The sequence below is a fragment of the Lampris incognitus genome, chromosome 16, assembly GCF_029633865.1.
Source record: "Lampris incognitus isolate fLamInc1 chromosome 16, fLamInc1.hap2, whole genome shotgun sequence".
Classification (NCBI taxonomy): domain Eukaryota; kingdom Metazoa; phylum Chordata; class Actinopteri; order Lampriformes; family Lampridae; genus Lampris; species Lampris incognitus.
This window is the reverse complement of record NC_079226.1, coordinates 4,630,880-4,650,879: the sequence shown is the minus strand read 5'-3', so window position 1 is coordinate 4,650,879 and position 20,000 is coordinate 4,630,880. Positions and strand designations below refer to the sequence as shown.

Sequence of the window (20,000 nt, the reverse complement as noted above, 5' to 3'; positions counted from 1 at the left end):
ACTCTAACAGCTCTGGAAGTCCTCTGCAGAGATGGGAGGACATGCTGGAAGGATAACCATCTCAGCAGCCATCCATCAATCAGCCCTGTGGGCTCTCTTCTGTGTCCTTTAACGCCGGAAAATACCCGTTGAATTCGGATGCCCTTCCTTCAGGTGGGTGCAGAATTCTTGCGGGAGAAAAGCATCCTTGTTTCTGATGATTTGTGACATTTTCCGTAGGTTTGGGCAGTGCACCAGCCTTCCATTCCTCAGCTGAGGGGCCCACACGCCCACCTTGGCCTTAAAGGCATTGACGGTGCTGATCATGTGTGCCTCGTCTTCGTCTTTTCCCTGAAGCTCATAGCTGAGCTCGTTCAGTTTTGCTGTCATGTCGGGGAGGAAACCCGAGACTCGCCGTCATGCACCATCAGACTGCTCCTCATTTCGTGACTCCAGAAAGGATTTGATCTCGGGCAGCAAGTCAACAAATCGCTGCAGTGCTTTCCCGCGACTCAGCCGTCATATGCCAGCGTGGAGAATCAAGTCACCGTATGCGGCATCAAGCTCATCGAATAAAGATTTAAACCAGCGGTGCTGAACTCCTTTTGCACGAGTAGAATTAACAATCATAACAACAACTGTCATGAAACCACACAAGTCCACTACTTGACTAGATCCATCAGCAATCACATCCCGACGGCACAATGCGGCGAGCCCAGAATGCACCCCACGCATTGCCGGGGCTAGTGCAGCGACCAGGACATATACCCACACCCGGCTTCCCACCTGCAGACACAGCCAGCTGTGTCTGTAGGGACGCCCGACCAAGCCGGAGGTAACGCGGGGGTTCGAACCGCCAATCCCCGTGTTGGTAGGCAACAGAATAGACCGCTGCGCTACCCGGGTGCCCGATATTAGAAGTTTTAATGTTAATATCTCAGCATGGAACGCTACAGTGGAAGGACCCGCAGTGAAACACAGACTCATTTCATGTGAAACCATGTGGACAGTGCTGAGGTTCGTCTGTCTTCACATCGCCAGTGACCTGTTTGATTTCAGCCTCCATTAACAGGGTGAACCTGACCGACCAGTCCCCCGAATACAGACAGATTGCGCTCATTACAGACACACACACACACACACACACACACATACACACACACAAACACACACGTGCACACTCACACGTACACAAACACACAGTTAGGCTCTGTTTTGGATTCCTCGAGAAAATGATCAGCAAACTGTCTGTCTGTGTGTCTGTCTGTGTGTCTGTCTGTCTGTGTGTCTGTCTGTCTCTAGGTGTAAACAGCAGTGTGAAGTTTTACTGTGAGGCTAAGAATGCCAGAGGGATCTCTGTATCTCGTACAGGAACAGTGTACATCAAAAGTAAGATGGCCGTCTGTCTTTATCCGTCTCTCATCTCTGTCTCTCTGACAGTCTGTACATCTTCATGTCTGTCTCTCATCTCTGTCTCTCTGACGGTCTGTACATCTTCATGTCTGTCTCTCATCTCTGTCTCTCTGACAGTCTGTACGTCTTCATGTCTGTCTCTCTGATGGTCTGTACATCTTCATGTCTGTCTCTCATCTCTGTCTCTCTGACAGTCTGTACGTCTTCATGTCTGTCTCTCTGATGGTCTGTACATCTTCATGTCTGTCTCTGACAGTCTGTACATCTTCATGTCTGTCTCTCTGACAGTCTGTACATCTTCATGTCTGTCTCTCTGACAGTCTGTACATCTTCATGTCTGTCTCTCTGACAGTCTGTACATCTTCATGTCTGTCTCTCTGACTGTCTGTACATCTTCATGTCTGTCTCTCTGACAGTCTGTACATCTTCATGTCTGTCTCTCTGACAGTCTGTACATCTTCATGTCTGCCTCTCATCTCTGTCTCTCTGACAGTCTGTACATCTTCATGTCTGTCTCTCTGACAGTCTGTACGTCTTCATGTCTGTCTCTCTGATGGTCTGTATGTCTTCATGTCTGTCTCTCCAGCTGTTTCCACCAATGTTTTTATGCAGTAAGACTTGTTTTTCTTTTTTTTGTTTTGGGATTTCACCCCCTTTTTCTCCCCTATTGTACCTGGTCAATCACCCCACTCTTCCGAGCCGTCCCGGTCTCTGCTCCACCCCCTCTGCTGATCCGGGGAGGGCTGCAGATTACCACATACCTCCTCTGATACATGTGGAGTCACCAGCTGCTTCTTTTCACCTGACAGTGAGGAGTTTCACCAGGGGGACGTAGCACGTGGGAGGATCACGCTATTCCCCCCAGTTCCCCCTCCCTCCTGAACAGGTGCCCCCACCGACCAGAGGAGGCGCTAGTGCAGCAACCAGGACACATACCCACATCCGGCTTCCCACCTGCAGACACGGCCAATTGTGTCTGTAGGGACACCCAACCAAGCCGGAAGTAACACGGGGATTCGAACCGCCGATCCCCATGTTGGTAGGGAACGGAATAGACCCGCACGCCACCTGGACGCCTGCAGTAAGACGTCTTAATATGTTGCACTGAAGTAATAGTATTACTTTCTGTCAAGTTGAAGTGACTTTTTATTTACATTTTGTACTTCCTCCAACACGTTGTCCTCGCCACATCCACGCGGTTGCTTGTCGTACTGCCGGCTGGTTAATCCTGGAAGTACATGACAGCAACTAACAGTACAGGACTTCTGGTTCGAATCCCCGTGTTACCTCCGGCTTGGTCGGGCGTCCCTACAGACACAATTGGCCGTGTCTGCGGGTGAGAAGCCAGATGTGGGTATGTGTCCTGGTTGCTGCACTAGCGCCTCCTCTGGTCGGTCGGGCCGCCTGTTTGGGGGGGGAGGAGGGACTGGGGGTGAATAGCATGATCCTCCCATGTGCTATGTCCCCCTGGTGACATTTCTCGGAGGAGACATGTGGTAGTCTGCAGCCCTCCCTGGATCGGCAGAGGGGGTGGAGCAGAGACCGGGACGGCTCGGAAGAGTGGGGTAATTGGCCGGGTACAATTGGGGAGGAAAAGGGGTGGGGGGGGGCAGGACAGGACTTCCCGATGTCACAGGTTGCAGGTGGTTGAGATGTAAAAAGTTTTTCCAAATCAGATTTGATGTTGTTCAGAACACGTTGTGAATGAACATCCAGTAAGTGTGTGACTGCTGTGAGCACCTTGCAGCTGGAAAGGCGGCATGTCGTGGTTGATGAGAGTTAACATGAAGGTCCTGCTGAACTGTGTCTGTGTCCAGACAGGCTGTCAGTAAAGTTTCTCCATACTGGAGTGATGAGTGTATGAATCTGAACCATGTCTGACAACATTTTAATCAAGTCTGGCTTCAGAAATAGTGAAGCCATCATTTACCAGTGTTGCAACAAGCAATGCAGTTCTCTCTCTCTCTCTCTCTCTCTCTCTCTCGCTCTTGCACTCTCTCTTGCGCTCTCTCTCTCTCGCTTGCTCGCTCTCGCTCTCTTTCTCTCTCTCTCGCTCGCTCTCTGTCTGTCTGTGTTTGTCTGTCGCTCTCGCTCTCTCTCTCTGTGTCTCTCTCAGGTCTGCCGTCAGCCCCAGTGGGAGTTCAGGTCTTGTGGATAGTAGAGAACAATGTGACGTTGACATGGAAACCAGGATTCACAGGACACTCAGACCTGTCAGTCTGCACCATCCAGGTAACACCCACACACACACACACATACACATACACACACACAAACATCAGACACACACATGCCCTTAAACACACTCATCCATTGTGAAACCCTCTGATTTAGTCTGGAATATTCTCTTCTCACTTCCTCTTTCTCCTTGTGAAAGCCTTCCACTTTTCCAGGCACCATCCATAAACACAATGCTGTTGTAGTAATTACTGAGTTTTTTTTTAACCAGTGGTTCTCAATCAGGTCCTTAGATACCAGCAGTGCTCCTGGTATTCTATCCTACTAGGCAGTTCACTACATTCACCTGTTGCTCCTGGTGTAAAACCTCCTCAGCTGGAAGCTGAAGAACTGGAACAGCAGGTCGGTGTAATGAGCTGCCTGGCAGAACAGCTGGTACCTGAGGACCTGATTGAGAACCACTGGTCTGGCTGTTCTGAAACATTTTTCAAACCTGTGCTGGTGGCCAGCTTGGCATATAACACAGGGAATTTGTATACCAGTGTATCCTAGACAGAGTTCATCTGCAGGTGGAGTTCAGGTTCTCCACCTGGAGAGGCAGTCCTTATTACCGATAAAGAATCACTTACAGGTCTGGCTCTTTTAAAACAACTAAGCTCTCTTTATCAGTGCTGGGCAAGAATTCATTATTGTTTCTTTTCTTGCAGTGGTGTTGGGCTGTATCAGAATGAAATCCAGGTGTTGTCATGTGGTGATACGTGATGATGTTGTCTAAATTAATGATAATTAGAATCTATGATGTAAAATGCATCACAAAATGAGGTGTGAAATATTTGAGGGAGTATTATGTGAAAACTAGTTTTGGTTTGATATTATACTTTACATTACTAAACTGGGGCGCCACGGTGGCACAGTGGTTAGTGCAGTCACCTCACAGCAAGAAGGTCCTGGGTTTGAGCCCCGCGGTAGTCCAACCTTGGGGTTCATCCCAGGTCGTCCTCTGTGTGGAGTTTGCATGTTCTCCCCGTGTCTGTGTGGGTTTCCTCCGGGTGCTCCGGTTTCCTCCCACAGTCCAAAGACATGTAGGTCAGGTGAATCGGCCGTACTAAATTGTCCCTAGGTGTGTGTGTGTGTGTGTGTGAATATGTGTGGGCCCTGTGTGATGGCCTGGCGGCCTGTCCAGGGTGTCTCCCTGCCTGCTGCCCAATGACTGCTGGGATAGGCTCCAGCATCCCCGTGACCATGAGAGCAGGATAAGCGGTTTGGATGATGGATGGATATACAGTTAGATCCATAAGTATTTGGACAGTGACACAGTATTTGTAATTTTGCCCCTATACACCACCACAGTGGCTTTGAAATGAAGTAACCAATATATGATTGAAGTGTGGCCTTCCGGCTTTAATTTAAGGGGTTGGACAAAAATATTGCATTAACCGTTCAGGAACTACAGCCAGTTTTATATATGGTAAGGGGGACGGGTCTGTAGTCATTGAGTGCTGTAGTCCTCGGTTTTTTGGGGACGGGGATGATAGTGGGAGTCTTGAAGCAGGCTGGTATGTGGCATCTCTCATGCGAGGTGTTAAAAATGTCTGTGAACACTGGAGACAGCTGATTGGCATGGTGCTTCAGGGTGAAGGGAGAGACAGAGTCTGGTCGAGCAGCTTTACTGGGGTTCTGTCTCTTGAACAGCCTGTTAACATCCCTCTCCAGGATGGAGAGAGTCATCCTTGTGGGAGGGGAGGAAGGGGCCTCTAATGTGGGCAGTTGTGAAGAGGCCCGGGCCCCTGCTGAGGCAGGGGAGGAGGAGCTGGTTTGGAGCTGGTGGATGGAGTCTTGGGGGATGGTGTCAGGACTGTCCCATTGTCTTTCAAATCGCCACTGGGCGGCATGGTGGCCCAGTGGTTAGCGCTGTCGCCTCACAGCAAGAAGGTCCTGGGGTTCGAACTCTGGGGGTGTCCAACCTTGGGGTTCATCCCAGGTCATCCTCTGTGTGGAGTTTGCATGTTCTCCCCATGTCTGTGGTGGGTTTTCTCCGGGTGCTCCAGTTTTCTCCACCATCAAAAAGACATGAATGTTAGGGTTAATACTCCTGTCTGTGTCCCTGACCAAGGCATGGCAAGACCAACTGGAGTTGGTCCCCGGGCGCTGCACGGTGGCTGCCCACTGCTCCTACAGCTAGGATGGGTTAAATGCAGAGAAAGAATTGCCCCATGGGGATTAATAAAGTAATAAAAAAATAAATAAAAATCGAACTCATTCAGATCATTGGCCTAACAAGTCATTAGTGGAGTGTTGGGCTTTGGGTTTGTAGGTGGTGATCTGTCTGAGGCCCTTCCAGACAGAGGGAGAGTTCTTTTCTGAGAATTGTTGAAGTTTGTCAGAGTACAGTCATTTGGCATCTTTCACCACCTGTCCCCGCTCCTAAATGCTTCCTCCTTTTCTAATCTTGGCTGTCTGAGTTTAGCTGTAAACCAGGGTTTGTCGTTGTTGTAACTAACCCTGGTGCGTGATAGTACACAGCTGTCCTCGCAGAAGCTGATATAAGATGTCACAGTCTCAGTGTGCTCATCCAGACTGTTGGTGGCAGTCCTGAAAACGTCCCAGTCAGTACAGTCCAAGCACACGCGAAGCTCCTCCATAGCTTCACTCACTGGTCCACTTCTCAGATGTCCTCACAACAGATTGAGATTTAATTCCTGCCTGTATGCAGAAATCAGGTGGACCATGACGTGGTCAGAGAGTCCCGCTGAAGCGAGAGGGACTGCGTGATAGGCAACAGTGATCTAAAGTGTTCTCCTCCCTGGTCGGGCATTTAATCAGCTGACGGTATTCAGGTAGTTCATGGCTGAGAGTCCCTTTGTTGAAGTCGCCGAGGACAATAACGAGAGTCTGGGGTTTGTCTGCTCCACACACAGTATCTGGTCAGCAAGCATGCGTTGTGTCTCCTGCATGTCGGTCCATGGTGGAATGTAACCTCCAGCCAGAATTAACCAAGCGAACTCATGGGGGCCATAGAAGGGGTTAGGGTTAGGGTTAGGGTTTAGGGTTAGGGTTAGGGTTTAGGGTTAGGGTTTAGGGTTAGGGTTAGGGTTAGGGTTTAGGGTTAGGGTTAGGGGAGAGCAGTGCTGCAGAATTACTGTCGCATCTTTACATCTGCCACTGTTAATATAAACACAACTGTGTCCACCTTTCATTTTGCTGGAGAGCTCTGTGTCGTGATCCCCTCTGAACAGCGTGGAAGCCTGTTAGCTGCAGCGCTGAGTCCGGTGTTGATCCACACAGCCGAGCTTCCATGAAGCACAAAACACAAGATGAAGAAAAGTTTCCATTCTTCCCCATCAGGAGGTGAAGTTCGTCTAATTTGGTGCACAGCGATCATATGTTAAATTGAAATATTCCCGGAGCGGCATCCGGGTGGCGTAGTGGCCTATTCTGTTCCCTACCAACATGGGAATCGGGGGTTCGAATCCCCGTGTTGCCTCCGGCTTGGTCGGGCGTCCCTACAGACACAAATGGCCGTGTCTGCGGGTGGGAAGCCGGATGTGGGTGTGTGTCCTGGTCACTGCACTAGCGCCTCCTCTGGTTGGTCGAGGCACCTGTTCGGGGGGACCGGGGGGAATAGTGTGATCCTCCGACACGCTACATCCCCCTGGTGAAACTCCTCACTGTCAGGTGAAAAGAAGTGGCTGGTGACTCCACGTGTATCGGAGGAGACATGTGGTAGTCTGCAGCCCTCCCCAGATCAGCAGAGGGGGTGGAGCAGAGACCGGGACGGCTCAGAAGAGTGGGATAATTGGCCGGGTACAATTGGGGAGAAAAGGGGGGAGGAGAAAAAAAATTCGCGGCAGCGGAGTGCGTCGTCCACGTCTGCGGAGACGCATGAATGCGGGCATGTGTCCATCTCCTCCGATGTTTCGCTTTGACCAACATGTTTGTTAATTCCCCAGGTGGGGATGAGAACGTTGGGGGATGTTCATACACTCTGCTCTGGTGAAAGAGCTCCGGTAGTTGTAGCAAAACACAGACTTTACGGAAAAAAACAATGCGCACCAACACACCAAGGCTACCATCCATGGTGCCGTCTTGGTAGGGGGACATAATTAGCTATTGTAGGTGGTTACTGTTAAATACAGTGCTGCACACCTCTCCTCCTCTTATCTCTCCACTCTTTTTTCTCATGCGTCTTCTCTCCTCTCTCCTTTCTACTCTCTCCTCCAGGTATCTAAGCGGTCGGGTAAGAAGGTGGAGGTCCCGGACCAGAAGGTGGTGGTTCCTCCGCATCTGCAGGTCCTGACCAGTCTCAACAGCTTCTCTAACTACAGCTGCAGAGTGTCCTGTTCCAACGAGGTGGGACCGTCGCCCTTCTCCCCCTGGATCCACTTCCAGACCCCAGAAGCAGGTACCACCTGTCAGCGGCTTCACATCCGCCTGTCTCTGAAGCTCCTTTTGAACTTGCACGAAAGAAAAGCTGAACTGAAACTTCAGAAATTTGAAAAAATGTCTAAATATTGCAAGACCGAGGTGTAAAAGTTGGCACATGGATGAAGAGAAATGTGTTGTTTGGAGATTACCGTAGATTTGTGTCTAAATGATGCGGTAAAGTGTGACATGCTTTTTCATCGTTATTATTTAATCACCAAAATCACCTCAGAGGAATGTTGTGGAACTCAACAGGATAGATTTCAAACATTAACCCTTCCTGCAAAAGTAAAACTTCATTAGAACACTCATTCTATCTCTCTCTTCTCTACTATCCATCATTCTATCTCTCTATCTGTCTCTTCTCTACCATCCATCATTCTGTCTCTCTATCTGTCTCTTCTCTACTATCCATCATTCTGTCTCTCTATCTGTCTCTTCTCTACTATCCATCATTCTATCTCTCTATCTGTCTCTTCTCTACTATCCATCATTCTATCTCTCTATCTGTCTCTTCTCTACCATCCATCATTCTATCTCTCTATCTGTCTCTTCTCTACTATCCATCATTCTATCTCTCTATCTGTCTCTTCTCTACTATCCATCATTCTATCTCTCTATCTGTCTCTTCTCTACTATCCATCATTCTATCTCTCTATCTGTCTCTTCTCTACCATCCATCATTCTATCTCTCTATCTGTCTCTTCTCTACCATCCATCATTCTGTCTCTCTATCTGTCTCTTCTCTACTCATCCATCATTCTATCTCTCTATCTCTCTCTTCTCTACCATCCATCATTCTGTCTCTCTATCTGTCTCTTCTCTACCATCCATCATTCTGTCTCTCTATCTGTCTCTTCTCTACCATCCATCATTCTGTCTCTTTATCTGTCTCTTCTCTACTCATCCATCATTCTATCTCTCTATCTGTCTCTTCTCTATCATCCATCATTCTGTCTCTCTATCTGTCTCTTCTCTACCATCCATCATTCTGTCTCTCTATCTGTCTCTTCTCTACCATCCATCATTCTGTCTCTCTATCTGTCTCTTCTCTATCATCCATCATTCTATCTCTCTATCTGTCTCTTCTCTACCATCCAACATTCTATCTCTCTATCTGTCTCTTCTCTACCATCCATCATTCTGTCTCTCTATCTGTCTCTTCTCTACCATCCATCATTCTATCTCTCTATCTGTCTCTTCTCTATCATCTATCATTCTATCTCTCTATCTGTCTCTTCTCTACCATCCATCATTCTATCTCTCTATCTGTCTCTTCTCTACTCATCCATCATTCTGTCTCTGTCTCTTCTCTACTCATCCATCATTCTATCTCTCTCTTCTCTACATCCATCATTCTATCTCTCTGTCTCTTCTCTATCAACCATCCATCATTTTATCTCTCTATCTGTCTCTTCTCTACCATCCATCATTCTGTCTCTCTATCTGTCTCTTCTCTACCATCCATCATTCTATCTCTCTATCTGTCTCTTCTCAACCATCCATCATTCTATCTCTCTATCTGTCTCTTCTCTACCATCCATCATTCTGTCTCTCTATCTGTCTCTTCTCTACCATCCATCATTCTATCTCTCTATCTGTCTCTTCTCTATCATCCATCATTCTATCTCTCTATCTGTCTCTTCTCTACCATCCATCATTCTATCTCTCTATCTGTCTCTTCTCTACCATCCATCATTCTGTCTCTCTATCTGTCTCTTCTCTACCATCCATCATTCTATCTCTCTATCTGTCTCTTCTCTACTCATCCGTCATTCTATCTCTCTATCTGTCTCTTCTCTACCATCCATCATTCTGTCTCTCTATCTGTCTCTTCTCTACCATCCATCATTCTATCTCTCTATCTGTCTCTTCTCTATCATCCATCATTCTATCTCTCTATCTGTCTCTTCTCTACCATCCATCATTCTATCTCTCTATCTGTCTCTTCTCTACCATCCATCATTCTGTCTCTCTATCTGTCTCTTCTCTACCATCCATCATTCTATCTCTCTATCTGTCTCTTCTCTACTCATCCGTCATTCTATCTCTCTATCTGTCTCTTCTCTATCATCCATCATTCTGTCTCTCTATCTGTCTCTTCTCTACCATCCATCATTCTGTCTCTCTATCTGTCTCTTCTCTACCATCCATCATTCTATCTCTCTATCTGTCTCTTCTCTGTCATCCATCATTCTATCTCTCTATCTGTCTCTTCTCTACTCATCCATCATTCTATCTCTCTATCTGTCTCTTCTCTACCATCCATCATTCTGTCTCTCTATCTGTCTCTTCTCTACTCATCCGTCATTCTATCTCTCTATCTGTCTCTTCTCTATCATCCATCATTCTATCTCTCTATCTGTCTCTTCTCTACCATCCATCATTCTGTCTCTCTATCTGTCTCTTCTCTATCATCCATCATTCTATCTCTCTATCTGTCTCTTCTCTACCATCCATCATTCTGTCTCTCTATCTGTCTCTTCTCTACTCATCCGTCATTCTATCTCTCTATCTGTCTCTTCTCTATCATCCATCATTCTATCTCTCTATCTGTCTCTTCTCTACTCATCCATCATTCTATCTCTCTATCTGTCTCTTGTCAATCATCCATCATCATTCTGTCTCTCTATCATCCATCATCACTGTAGTTTCAAAGGAACATTTGTTCCATTTATTGTCACAGTGATGTGGCTCTGACCTTTGACCTTTACTGTTGGTTGGTTGTACTGAAGTTGATCTGGAAACTGAAGTTTATTCAACTCTGGATTCTAAGTTCAACTCCTCTGGAAGGGAACAACAACTAAACGAGTTACATGTCATTTAGGAGGAGATGGATGGCTGGATGGATGGATGAGTTATGGGAGTAGTTGCCATGTCTCAGTTGTTGGCCTCGCCATAATTCTCATGAATAGAGAGGGTGGGTGGGTGGGTGGGTGGGTGGGTGTGAGGCTGGTTTGCTGTGAGTCTGGTGTTTGCTGGCTGGTGGCTGGTGGCTGTAGCGAGTGCGCTGGGCGGAGTGTGAGCTGGCATGTTAAGTAGGCGCTGAGCCTCTCTGGGGTGCAGTGCTGGGCTTTACTGGCGAACAATGACAGAGTGGCCTTGTTTCTGTTTACTTGTGTGTGTTGTGTGTGTTGTGTGTATGGAGGCTAGCTGGTGGATTCCAGTCTTCCTGCACAATAAGTCTTTGTCCATGGCCTCAATCCATATCAATAGGCTTCTTCCAGGGCAACCAGGCTCTGTAGCGCCCCCTGCAGCTCCCATCAGCACTGCCCCACAATGTGTGACAGGAATAGAAGTGTGTGTGTGTGTGTGTGTGTGTTTGTGTTCATTCACCTCATCAAAGAAGTGTCCTAAAACGACTCAGGGTGGAGGTGGTAGAGACAGACTGACGACCAACATGTGTGTTTGTGTGTTTGCTGCACTGTTTTCTTGTCTTTATTCATGCAGGTAAGAAAATCACAGACATTCAGAGAAGGTTGAACCAGTTCATCTGTAGACAACTTTTATTGACAGGTGTGTTTCATCATCATCTAAGGGCCCAGACACGCCAAACCGACTAGCGGCGACGAAGGCCGACTGTTGCGTCACCTCACGTCGCCTCCATCTGGGCCAAAAAGTAGCACTTGGACACACCGCAAAGACTACAGCCGACTTGGACACACCGCAAAGACTACAGCCGACTTGGACACACCGCAAAGACTACAGCCGACTTGGACACACCGCAAAGACTACAGCCGACTTGGAGACACCGCAAAGACTACAGCCGACTTGGAGACACCGCAAAGACTACAGCCGACTTGGACACACCGCAGAGACTACAGCCGACTTGGACACACCGCAAAGACTACAGCCGACTTGGACACACCGCAAAGACTACAGCCGACTTGGAGACACCGCAAAGACTACAGCCGACTTGGACACACCGCAAAGACTACAGCCGACTTGGACACACCGCAGAGACTACAGCCGACTTGGACACACCGCAGAGACTACAGCCGACTTGGACACACCGCAAAGACTACAGCCGACTTGGACACACCGCAGAGACTACAGCCGACTTGGACACACCGCAGAGACTACAGCCGACTTGGACACACCGCAAAGACTACAGCCGACTTGAACACACCGCAGAGACTACAGCCGACTTGAACACACCGCAGAGACTACAGCCGACTTGGACAGACCGCAAAGACTACAGCCGACTTGGACACACCGCAAAGACTACAGCCGACAGCCGACTAGCATGTAGGTTCTGCACTGATTCGCTAAGCTGAACAGCCAATCAGAGTGATCTCTCTCACCACCGGGCTCCGCCGGTTCCGCGTGCTGAATCAGCCGAAAAGCTGCTGACGGGTCTGACTAGAGCTGATGATGCAGGACAGACCAGGGTCACAGACGTTCACCGACGGCCCGACATTGGCCCATGGCCGACCGTCAGCCTGGTGTATCAGGGCCCTAAGTGACCTCTTCAGTCTCAACTGACTGCAGGGACCCCACCCTTATAAACCACACAGTGGCTGCAGGGACCCCACCCTTATAAACACTACAGTGACTGCAGGTACCCCCACCCTTATAAACAATACAGTGACTGCAGGGACCCCACCCTTATAAACACTACAGTGACTGCAGGTACCCCACCCTTATAAACACTACAGTGACTGCAGGTACCCCACCCTTATAAGCAATACACTGACTGCAGGTGTCCCCACCCTTATAAACAATACATTGGCTGCAGGTGTCCCCACCCTTATAAACACTACAGTGGCTGCAGGTACCCCCACCCTTATAAGCAATACAGTGGCTGCAGGTACCCCCACCCTTATAAACAATACAGTGACTGCAGGTGTCCCCACCCTTATAAACAATATAGTGACTGCAGGTGTCCCACCCTTATAAGCAATACAGTGACTGCAGGTACCCCCACCCTTATAAGCAATACAGTGGCTGCAGGTGTCCCCACCCTTATAAACAATACACAGAGGTGGTCATGTGTACTATTCACAGAAGGTTGTGTAATGTTTGCAATCATAGCATTGTACTTGGCCAATTACCCCACTCCTCCGAGCCGTCCCGGTCTCTGCTCCACCCCCTCTGCTGATCCGGGGAGGGCTGCAGACTACCACACATCTCCACCAATACATGTGGAGTTGCCAGCCACTTCTTTTCACCTGACAGTGAGGCGTTTCGCCAGGGAGACATAGCAAGTAGGAGGATCACGCTATTCCCCCCAGTTCCCCCTCCCCCCTGAACAAGTGACCTGACTGACCAGAGGAGGCGCTAGTGCAGCGATCAGGACACACACCCACATCCGGCTTCCCTCCCACAGACACGGTCAACTGTGTCTGTAGGGATGCCCGACTAAGCCGGATGTAACATGGGGATTCGAACCGCCAACCCCTGTGTTAATAGGTGACAGAATAGAACGCCATGCCACCCGGATGCCCCGGTGGACACTATATTGCCCTGTTTGTGACGGGGGGCCCGATGCTTGGGCAACTAAACAGACGCTGGTCAAGAGGATGGCACAACACAGGAGAGCTAACACATCAGGCCAGGACTCCACAGTCTACACCATCTACAGTCTACACCCATCTACAGTCTACACCCATCTACAGTCTACACCCGTCTACAGTCTACACCCGTCTACAGTCTACATCCATCTATAGTCTACACCCATCTACAGTCTACATCCATCTATAGTCTACACCCATCTACAGTCTACACCATCTACAGTCTACACCCATCTACAGTCTACACCCATCTACAGTCTACACCCGTCTACAGTCTACATCCATCTATAGTCTACACCCATCTACATGCCAATGGCCTCTCTTTCAAGGAGGAAGATGTGCACAACCTTGATAGGGAGGAACGGTGGTTTGAACGGGGAGTGAAATGTTCCTTTCCACTACATGGTACCGGCTCGACTCGACTCGACTTTTTCGTGTGCCATTACTGGGAAGTACCAGCATTTCTGGTACCACCTTTGACGAGGTTCCAAAAAACTGGAGGAGGTACCAAAATCAATGCAGACCAGCTACACTGAGGGGGTACTGTTACGGTAATGACACTCTGCCAGTCGAGCTGAGCCGGTACCATGTAGTGGAAAAGGAGCATTAGATGATGGTGAAACGTTTCTCTCAGTAAAGGTTGTGTCCAGATGAACTGATTCACCTTTCTGGGACTCTGTTTTCTTCTGAGTCAATCTGTTGCACCTACTTATGTATTTAATTCATCGTGTGTGTGCTTGTTTTATTTGTGTGTGTGTATGTAACCTCGCAGTGCCATCTGCAGCTCCCCGGAATCTAACCTTTGACCTGACAGAGCAACGGTTGTCGCTTCGGTGGGCGGAGCTTGACGAGGAAGAGCTGCATGGAAAACTACTTGCCTACAAGGTTCAGTGGACCCTCGGCGGAGAGGGCCAGGTAGCACACATCCCATAATACTCCTTGGCAAACAACATAGTACCACAGTACATACTGATACACATGGTACACAGACAACAGTACCTCTAAATTTACTAACATAGTACCACAGTACATACTGATACACATGGCACACAGACAACAGTACCTCTAACAGTACTAACATAGTACCACGGTACATACTGATACACATGGTACACAGACAACAGTACCTCTAACAGTACTAACATAGTACCACGGTACATACTGATACACATAGTACACAGACAACAGTACCTCTAACAGTACTAACATAGTACCACGGTACATACTGATACACATGGTACACAGACAACAGTACCTGTAACAGTACTAACATAGTACCACAGTACATATTGATACACATGGTACACAGACAACAGTACCTCTGACAGTACTAACATAGTACCACAGTACATATTGATAAACATGGTACACAGACAACAGTACCTCACATATGTAATACATATGGTGTGTTGTTGTATTGTTGTGTTGTTTCATTAGTTGTGTTGTGCTGTTTCCTGTTTCCCAGGAGGCTTTGCTTTTTAAGGAGAACGTGGCTCACCTGTCCGGAGGGGGGCGGTTCTTTAACAGCACCTTCCAGGTATCTGCTTGTAACGTGGTGGGCTGTGGACCCTGGAGCCCACCGGTCCTCGTCATGCCCGCCTCAGGTAAGCCGAGGTGTGTATTTGTGTGTCTATATGTGTTGTTTGTGTGTGTGAGTATTTATAATTGTGTGTGTGTGAACAGTGCAGGCTCGGGGCCAGAGGAGTCATCTCTGGGTGGGGGTTCTGTTGGGTCTGCTGGTAGCCACCATAGTGGGACTGCTGTTGACCTTACTGGTCAAGCGCCACGGCAAAGAGACTCAGTTCGGGTATTCATCTTTTAATCCTTCAAGTAAAGTTCCAAACCGGAATGTTCTAACAGATGCTTTTTATTCTCAGTCTGTTCTGAGTTTGTCTCTATTTCTTTGTGCAGGTCGGTATTTAAATCTCCGGGAGCCGAGAGCTCCGTCTCCTTCACCGCCGCTCGATCCTTCAACCGGCACTGCCCTGACCCCCCTGAGTCCTCCTGTAAGTCGCCTGACTCCCGACCCTGCAGCTCTACTGACTTACCTATGTAGAGAATGGCACCCTTAACCCTCCTAACGTCTTCTTTAGTTGTGTCATAAGTGCTCACAGACAGAAGAGACACACTAAAGGAGATGAAGGTGGATGTTAAATAGAGCGAGACGAGGAAGGTAGAAGTGACAGACTGTTTTCTGTCTGTCCAGAACCACAAACAGAGAAATAATGGCGCCTGTATTGACAGCGTCTGCTCAGTCTGATCTGTATTTATACTCCTCAGGCCTCAAAACAGAACCGGCACAGCTCTGCCTGGAAGGCCATATGTATATACATTAATATTTTCTCAATTCTCAACTAAAAGCCAGGGGTGTGGCTCAGTCGGGCTGGTTAAAATTTTATATATATATATATATTACAGAAAGGGTCTGGTAGTCAGTTCAGAATATTTCCACAGGATTTATTACATCAATAGGACATCATGGTCACATCACGTTCACCACTCTGCTACTCTGAGTTTCACTTTTGTAGGCTCCAATCTGCAACTTTCCTCCCTTAATAAATCACAGGAAGGTGAATCAGTTTATCAGGACACAAAGTTTATTGAGAGATACGTTTCATCATCATCTTTGACCTCTTCAGTCTCAACTGACTGCAGGTATCCCACCCTTATAAACAATACAGGGGCATAAAAAAAGAACAGGTTAGTCTTCTCACACTGAGAAGCTGCAGTTGGTGATGGGGGACATTTGATTGTTGATGTTTACTGTAAACCAACACATACTGATCAGTACTTAAGGTTTGACTCTCATCATCCGCTGGAGCACAAACTATTAGTCATCAGGACGCTGTACCACCGAGCTGATAATGTCCCCACCGACACAGCAGCCGGGGAAGGGGAGAAATCCCACGTCAAACAGACTCTGGTTAAGTGTGGTTATCCTAACTGGGCGTTTGTCAAAGCCAGGAAGACCCCAAACAGTGCAGCAGCCGGTTGAAGAGAGGAGAAGGACAACAGCTGCCTAAGTGTAAACCTGTGGTGATTCTGTATGTGGCGGGAGTGTCGGAAAAGCTGAGACGCGTAGTTTTCAAACACCACATCTCAGTTGCTTTCAAACCCTAAAACACGCTGCATCAGAAGTTGGTCGACCCCAAGGATCAGGTCCCCCGGCACAAACAGAGCAAAATAGTGTAGCTGTTAAGTGCCAAGAGGATTGATGTGACTTGTACATCAGGGAAACTAAACAGACGCTGGTCAAGAGGATGGCACAACACAGGAGAGCTAACACGTCAGACCAGGACTTCACAGTCTACACCATCTGCAGGCCAGGACTCCACAGTCTACACCATCTACAGGCCAGTGGCCACTTGATAGGGAGGAACACTGGTTTGAACAGGGGGTCAAAGAGGCCATCTATGTGAAGAGGGAACCACCATCCCTGAACCGGGGAGGGGGCAATAAATTCATCTGTTGCCATCTTACAATGCCGGGATTGCAGACGTTCCCCAACCCTCTGAATAGTACACATGGCCATTGTAACTCTAGTTAATGGTCACAGCAATTTGAATATGAAACCGATCGTTGTTTTCGGTCGTTATGCCACTGTATTGTTTATAAGGGTGGGATACCTGCAGTCAGTTGGGACTGAAGAGGTCACTTAGATGATGACGAATCGTTTCTCTCAAACGCTGTGTCCAGATGAACTGATTCAACGTTTCAACTTTCTGTGATATATAAATCTGGATTATTTTGCTCCTTATTTGTTGAGCACTTTCCCTACCATTGAGTGTTTCTTTTAAAAAAACTTATATATATAAAATCAAATCTCAGCCCTTGTCCATGAATGTCTTGTTCCAGTAGCTCATTTCTCTCCGCTACTGGTTGATAGAGCAGTCACGCAAGACTCTAAGACTAGACAGACCAACCTGGGCACAGCCTGAATTGACTATAAGAAAGCCTATGATTCAATGCACCACACCTGGTTACAGGAGTGCTTGGCAATTCACAATTTCATTTAGCAGACACTTTTATCCAAAGTGACATACATCTGAGAGTTAATAAAACACAAGCAATAATCTAGTCAGGAGGCGACAATGCAAGTAAGTGCCAAAAAGCTAGCTATCCAGGTAGCATAGCAGTCTATTTCGTTGCCTACCAACACAGGGATCACCGGTTCGAAGCCCCATGTTACCTCCGGCTTGGTCGGGCATCTCTACAGACACAATTGGCCGTGTCTGAGGGTGGGAAGCCGGATGTGGGTGTGTGTCCTGGTCGCTGCACTAGCGCTTCCTCTGGTCAGTCGGGGCTCCTGTTCAGGTGGAAGGGGAAACTGGGGGGAATAGCGTGATCTTCCCACACGCTACGTCCCCCTGGCGAAACTTCTCACTGTCAGGTGAAAAGAAGCGGCTGGTGACTCCATATGTATCAGAGGATGCATGTGGTAGTCTGCAGCCCTCCCCAGATCGGCAGAGGGGGTGGAGCAGCGACCGGGCGGCTCAGAAGAGTGGGGTAGTTGGCCGGATACAATTGGAGAGAAAAAGGGGGAAAAAATCTGAAAAAAAATAAAAAATAGGTTCAATCCAATCAGACATAAGTGTCAACAGGCAGTGCACAAAGGTAATGCATAGGGTGCATAGAAGGGATTTTCTCTTTTTATATTAATACCATCAGGTGTGGAGGTGTTGGAGAAAGAGCTGGGTCTTTAGCTTATTCTTAATGATGGAGAGGGACTCAGTGGATCGAATGGAGTTTTTTAACTCATTCCACCACCGGGGAACTACAGCAGAGAAGAGTCTGGCTAGTGACTTGGGGCCTCGTTGTGGTGTAAGTGCCAGGCACCTTTCATTCGCAGAGCGTAGTGAGCGGGATTGAGTGTAGACCAGAATGAGGGAGTTCAGGTAGGTGGGAGCCGTTTTAGTTGCCGTTCTGTAAGCGAGCATTAAGTTTTGAATTTGATGCTGGCAGCAACTGGGAGCCAGTGGAGGGATATGAACAGTGAGGCAACATGTGCTATTTTGGGTTGGTTGAAGACCAGACATGCCGCCACGTTCTGGATAATTTGCAGAGGTCTGAAAGTGCATGTAGGGGAGACCTTCCAGTAAGGAGTTGCAGTAGTCAGTGCGTGATATAACCAGAGCCTGTACCAGGAGTTGTGCTGCATGCTCAGATGGGTAGGGTCTAATTTTCCTGATGTTGTACTGGGCAAATTGGCACAACCAAGCAATCAAGGCCACATGAACCTTAAAGGTTAGTTGGTCAAATAATGACACCCAGGTTTCAGGCAGACTTTGTGGGCATGAGTTGGGTTGATCTGAGCTGGATATTGATCTACTGTTGTAAGGATGGACTGGCTGGGATGACAAGGAGCTCAGCCTTAGATTGGTTAAGCTGAAAGTGGCGTTCTTTCATCCATGCATAGATATCAGCATGGCATGACAATATCCGTGCCAAGACTAAGGTCATCTGGCAGGAATGATAGGAAGAGCTGGGTATCGTCAGCATAACAATGGTATGAGACGAGTGAGGTGGTGTATATTGAGACGAGATGGGGATCGAACACTGACCCTTGAGGTACCCCTGTGCATAAGTTTTGCACTTTGGACACTTCCCCCTTCCAACTTACTCTAAAAGATCTCTCTAAGAGGTAGGACATGAACCAGCGGAGGGCAGATCCTGAGATACCAAACTCGGCGAGTGTGGAGAGGAGGATTTGGTGGTTAACCATATCAAAGGCAAGCTGACAGATCTAGTAGCAATAAAGCTGAGGACTGACCAGCAGCTCTAGTCAAACGCAGTGGTTCTATTACCAACAGGAGTGCAGTCTCAGTAGAGTTACCCCGCTTAAAGTCAGACTAATTCGGATCATACAGACTTGGTTAAAGACCGTGTGCTCAAGTATTTTTGAAAGAAAGGGTAGGAATGAAACCGTTCTGTAGTCTTCAACTTGGGCTGGGTTGACCTTGTCACTATACAAAGCCGAAAGGACACTAATAGCCTTATTCAAGAACTCAATACGGCAGTGACAAACAACACTAGAGGCCAACTCAAAGACAATCACACAGGTAACCATCAAATGTGGCATATGCCAAGGGGATGCACTATCCCAGCTGCTGTTCTGCATAGGCCTGAACCCCCTCGTTTAGATCATCACAAAGAGTGGCTATGGATACAGGTTCAGTGGAGTTAACATCAGCCACCTCCTATGCATGGATGACATCAAGCTGTGTGCCAGGAATGAGCGAAACATTGACTCGCTGATCCACCTCACCAGGATCTACAGCAATGACATCGGGATGTCATTCAGACTGGACAAGTGCGGTTGAATGGTGGCAAAAAGAGGAAAGGTGGTGAGCACTGAAGACGTGAATTACCAGATGACAGGAAAACAGACATACAGGACAGTTACAATTACCTGGGTAGTCCACAGGCAAATGGAAACCATGAGGAGGCAGCGAGGAGGTCAGCTACAGCCAAATACCTCCAGAGACTGAGGCAGGT

General features: G+C 48.0%; 1 protein-coding gene across 1 annotated transcript in view; it reads left to right on the top strand.

The window, feature by feature from the left end:
* tyro3 (TYRO3 protein tyrosine kinase) overlaps nt 1-20,000 on the top strand; it is a 61,863-nt gene that overhangs the window by 16,238 nt on the left and 25,625 nt on the right. The window contains exons 5-11 of the mRNA XM_056295994.1: nt 1,282-1,368; nt 3,509-3,624; nt 7,792-7,972; nt 14,278-14,420; nt 14,971-15,109; nt 15,189-15,312; nt 15,417-15,511. Of these exons, the coding sequence (XP_056151969.1) occupies nt 1,282-1,368; nt 3,509-3,624; nt 7,792-7,972; nt 14,278-14,420; nt 14,971-15,109; nt 15,189-15,312; nt 15,417-15,511 (885 nt within the window). The remainder of the gene's footprint in view (nt 1-1,281; nt 1,369-3,508; nt 3,625-7,791; nt 7,973-14,277; nt 14,421-14,970; nt 15,110-15,188; nt 15,313-15,416; nt 15,512-20,000) is intronic.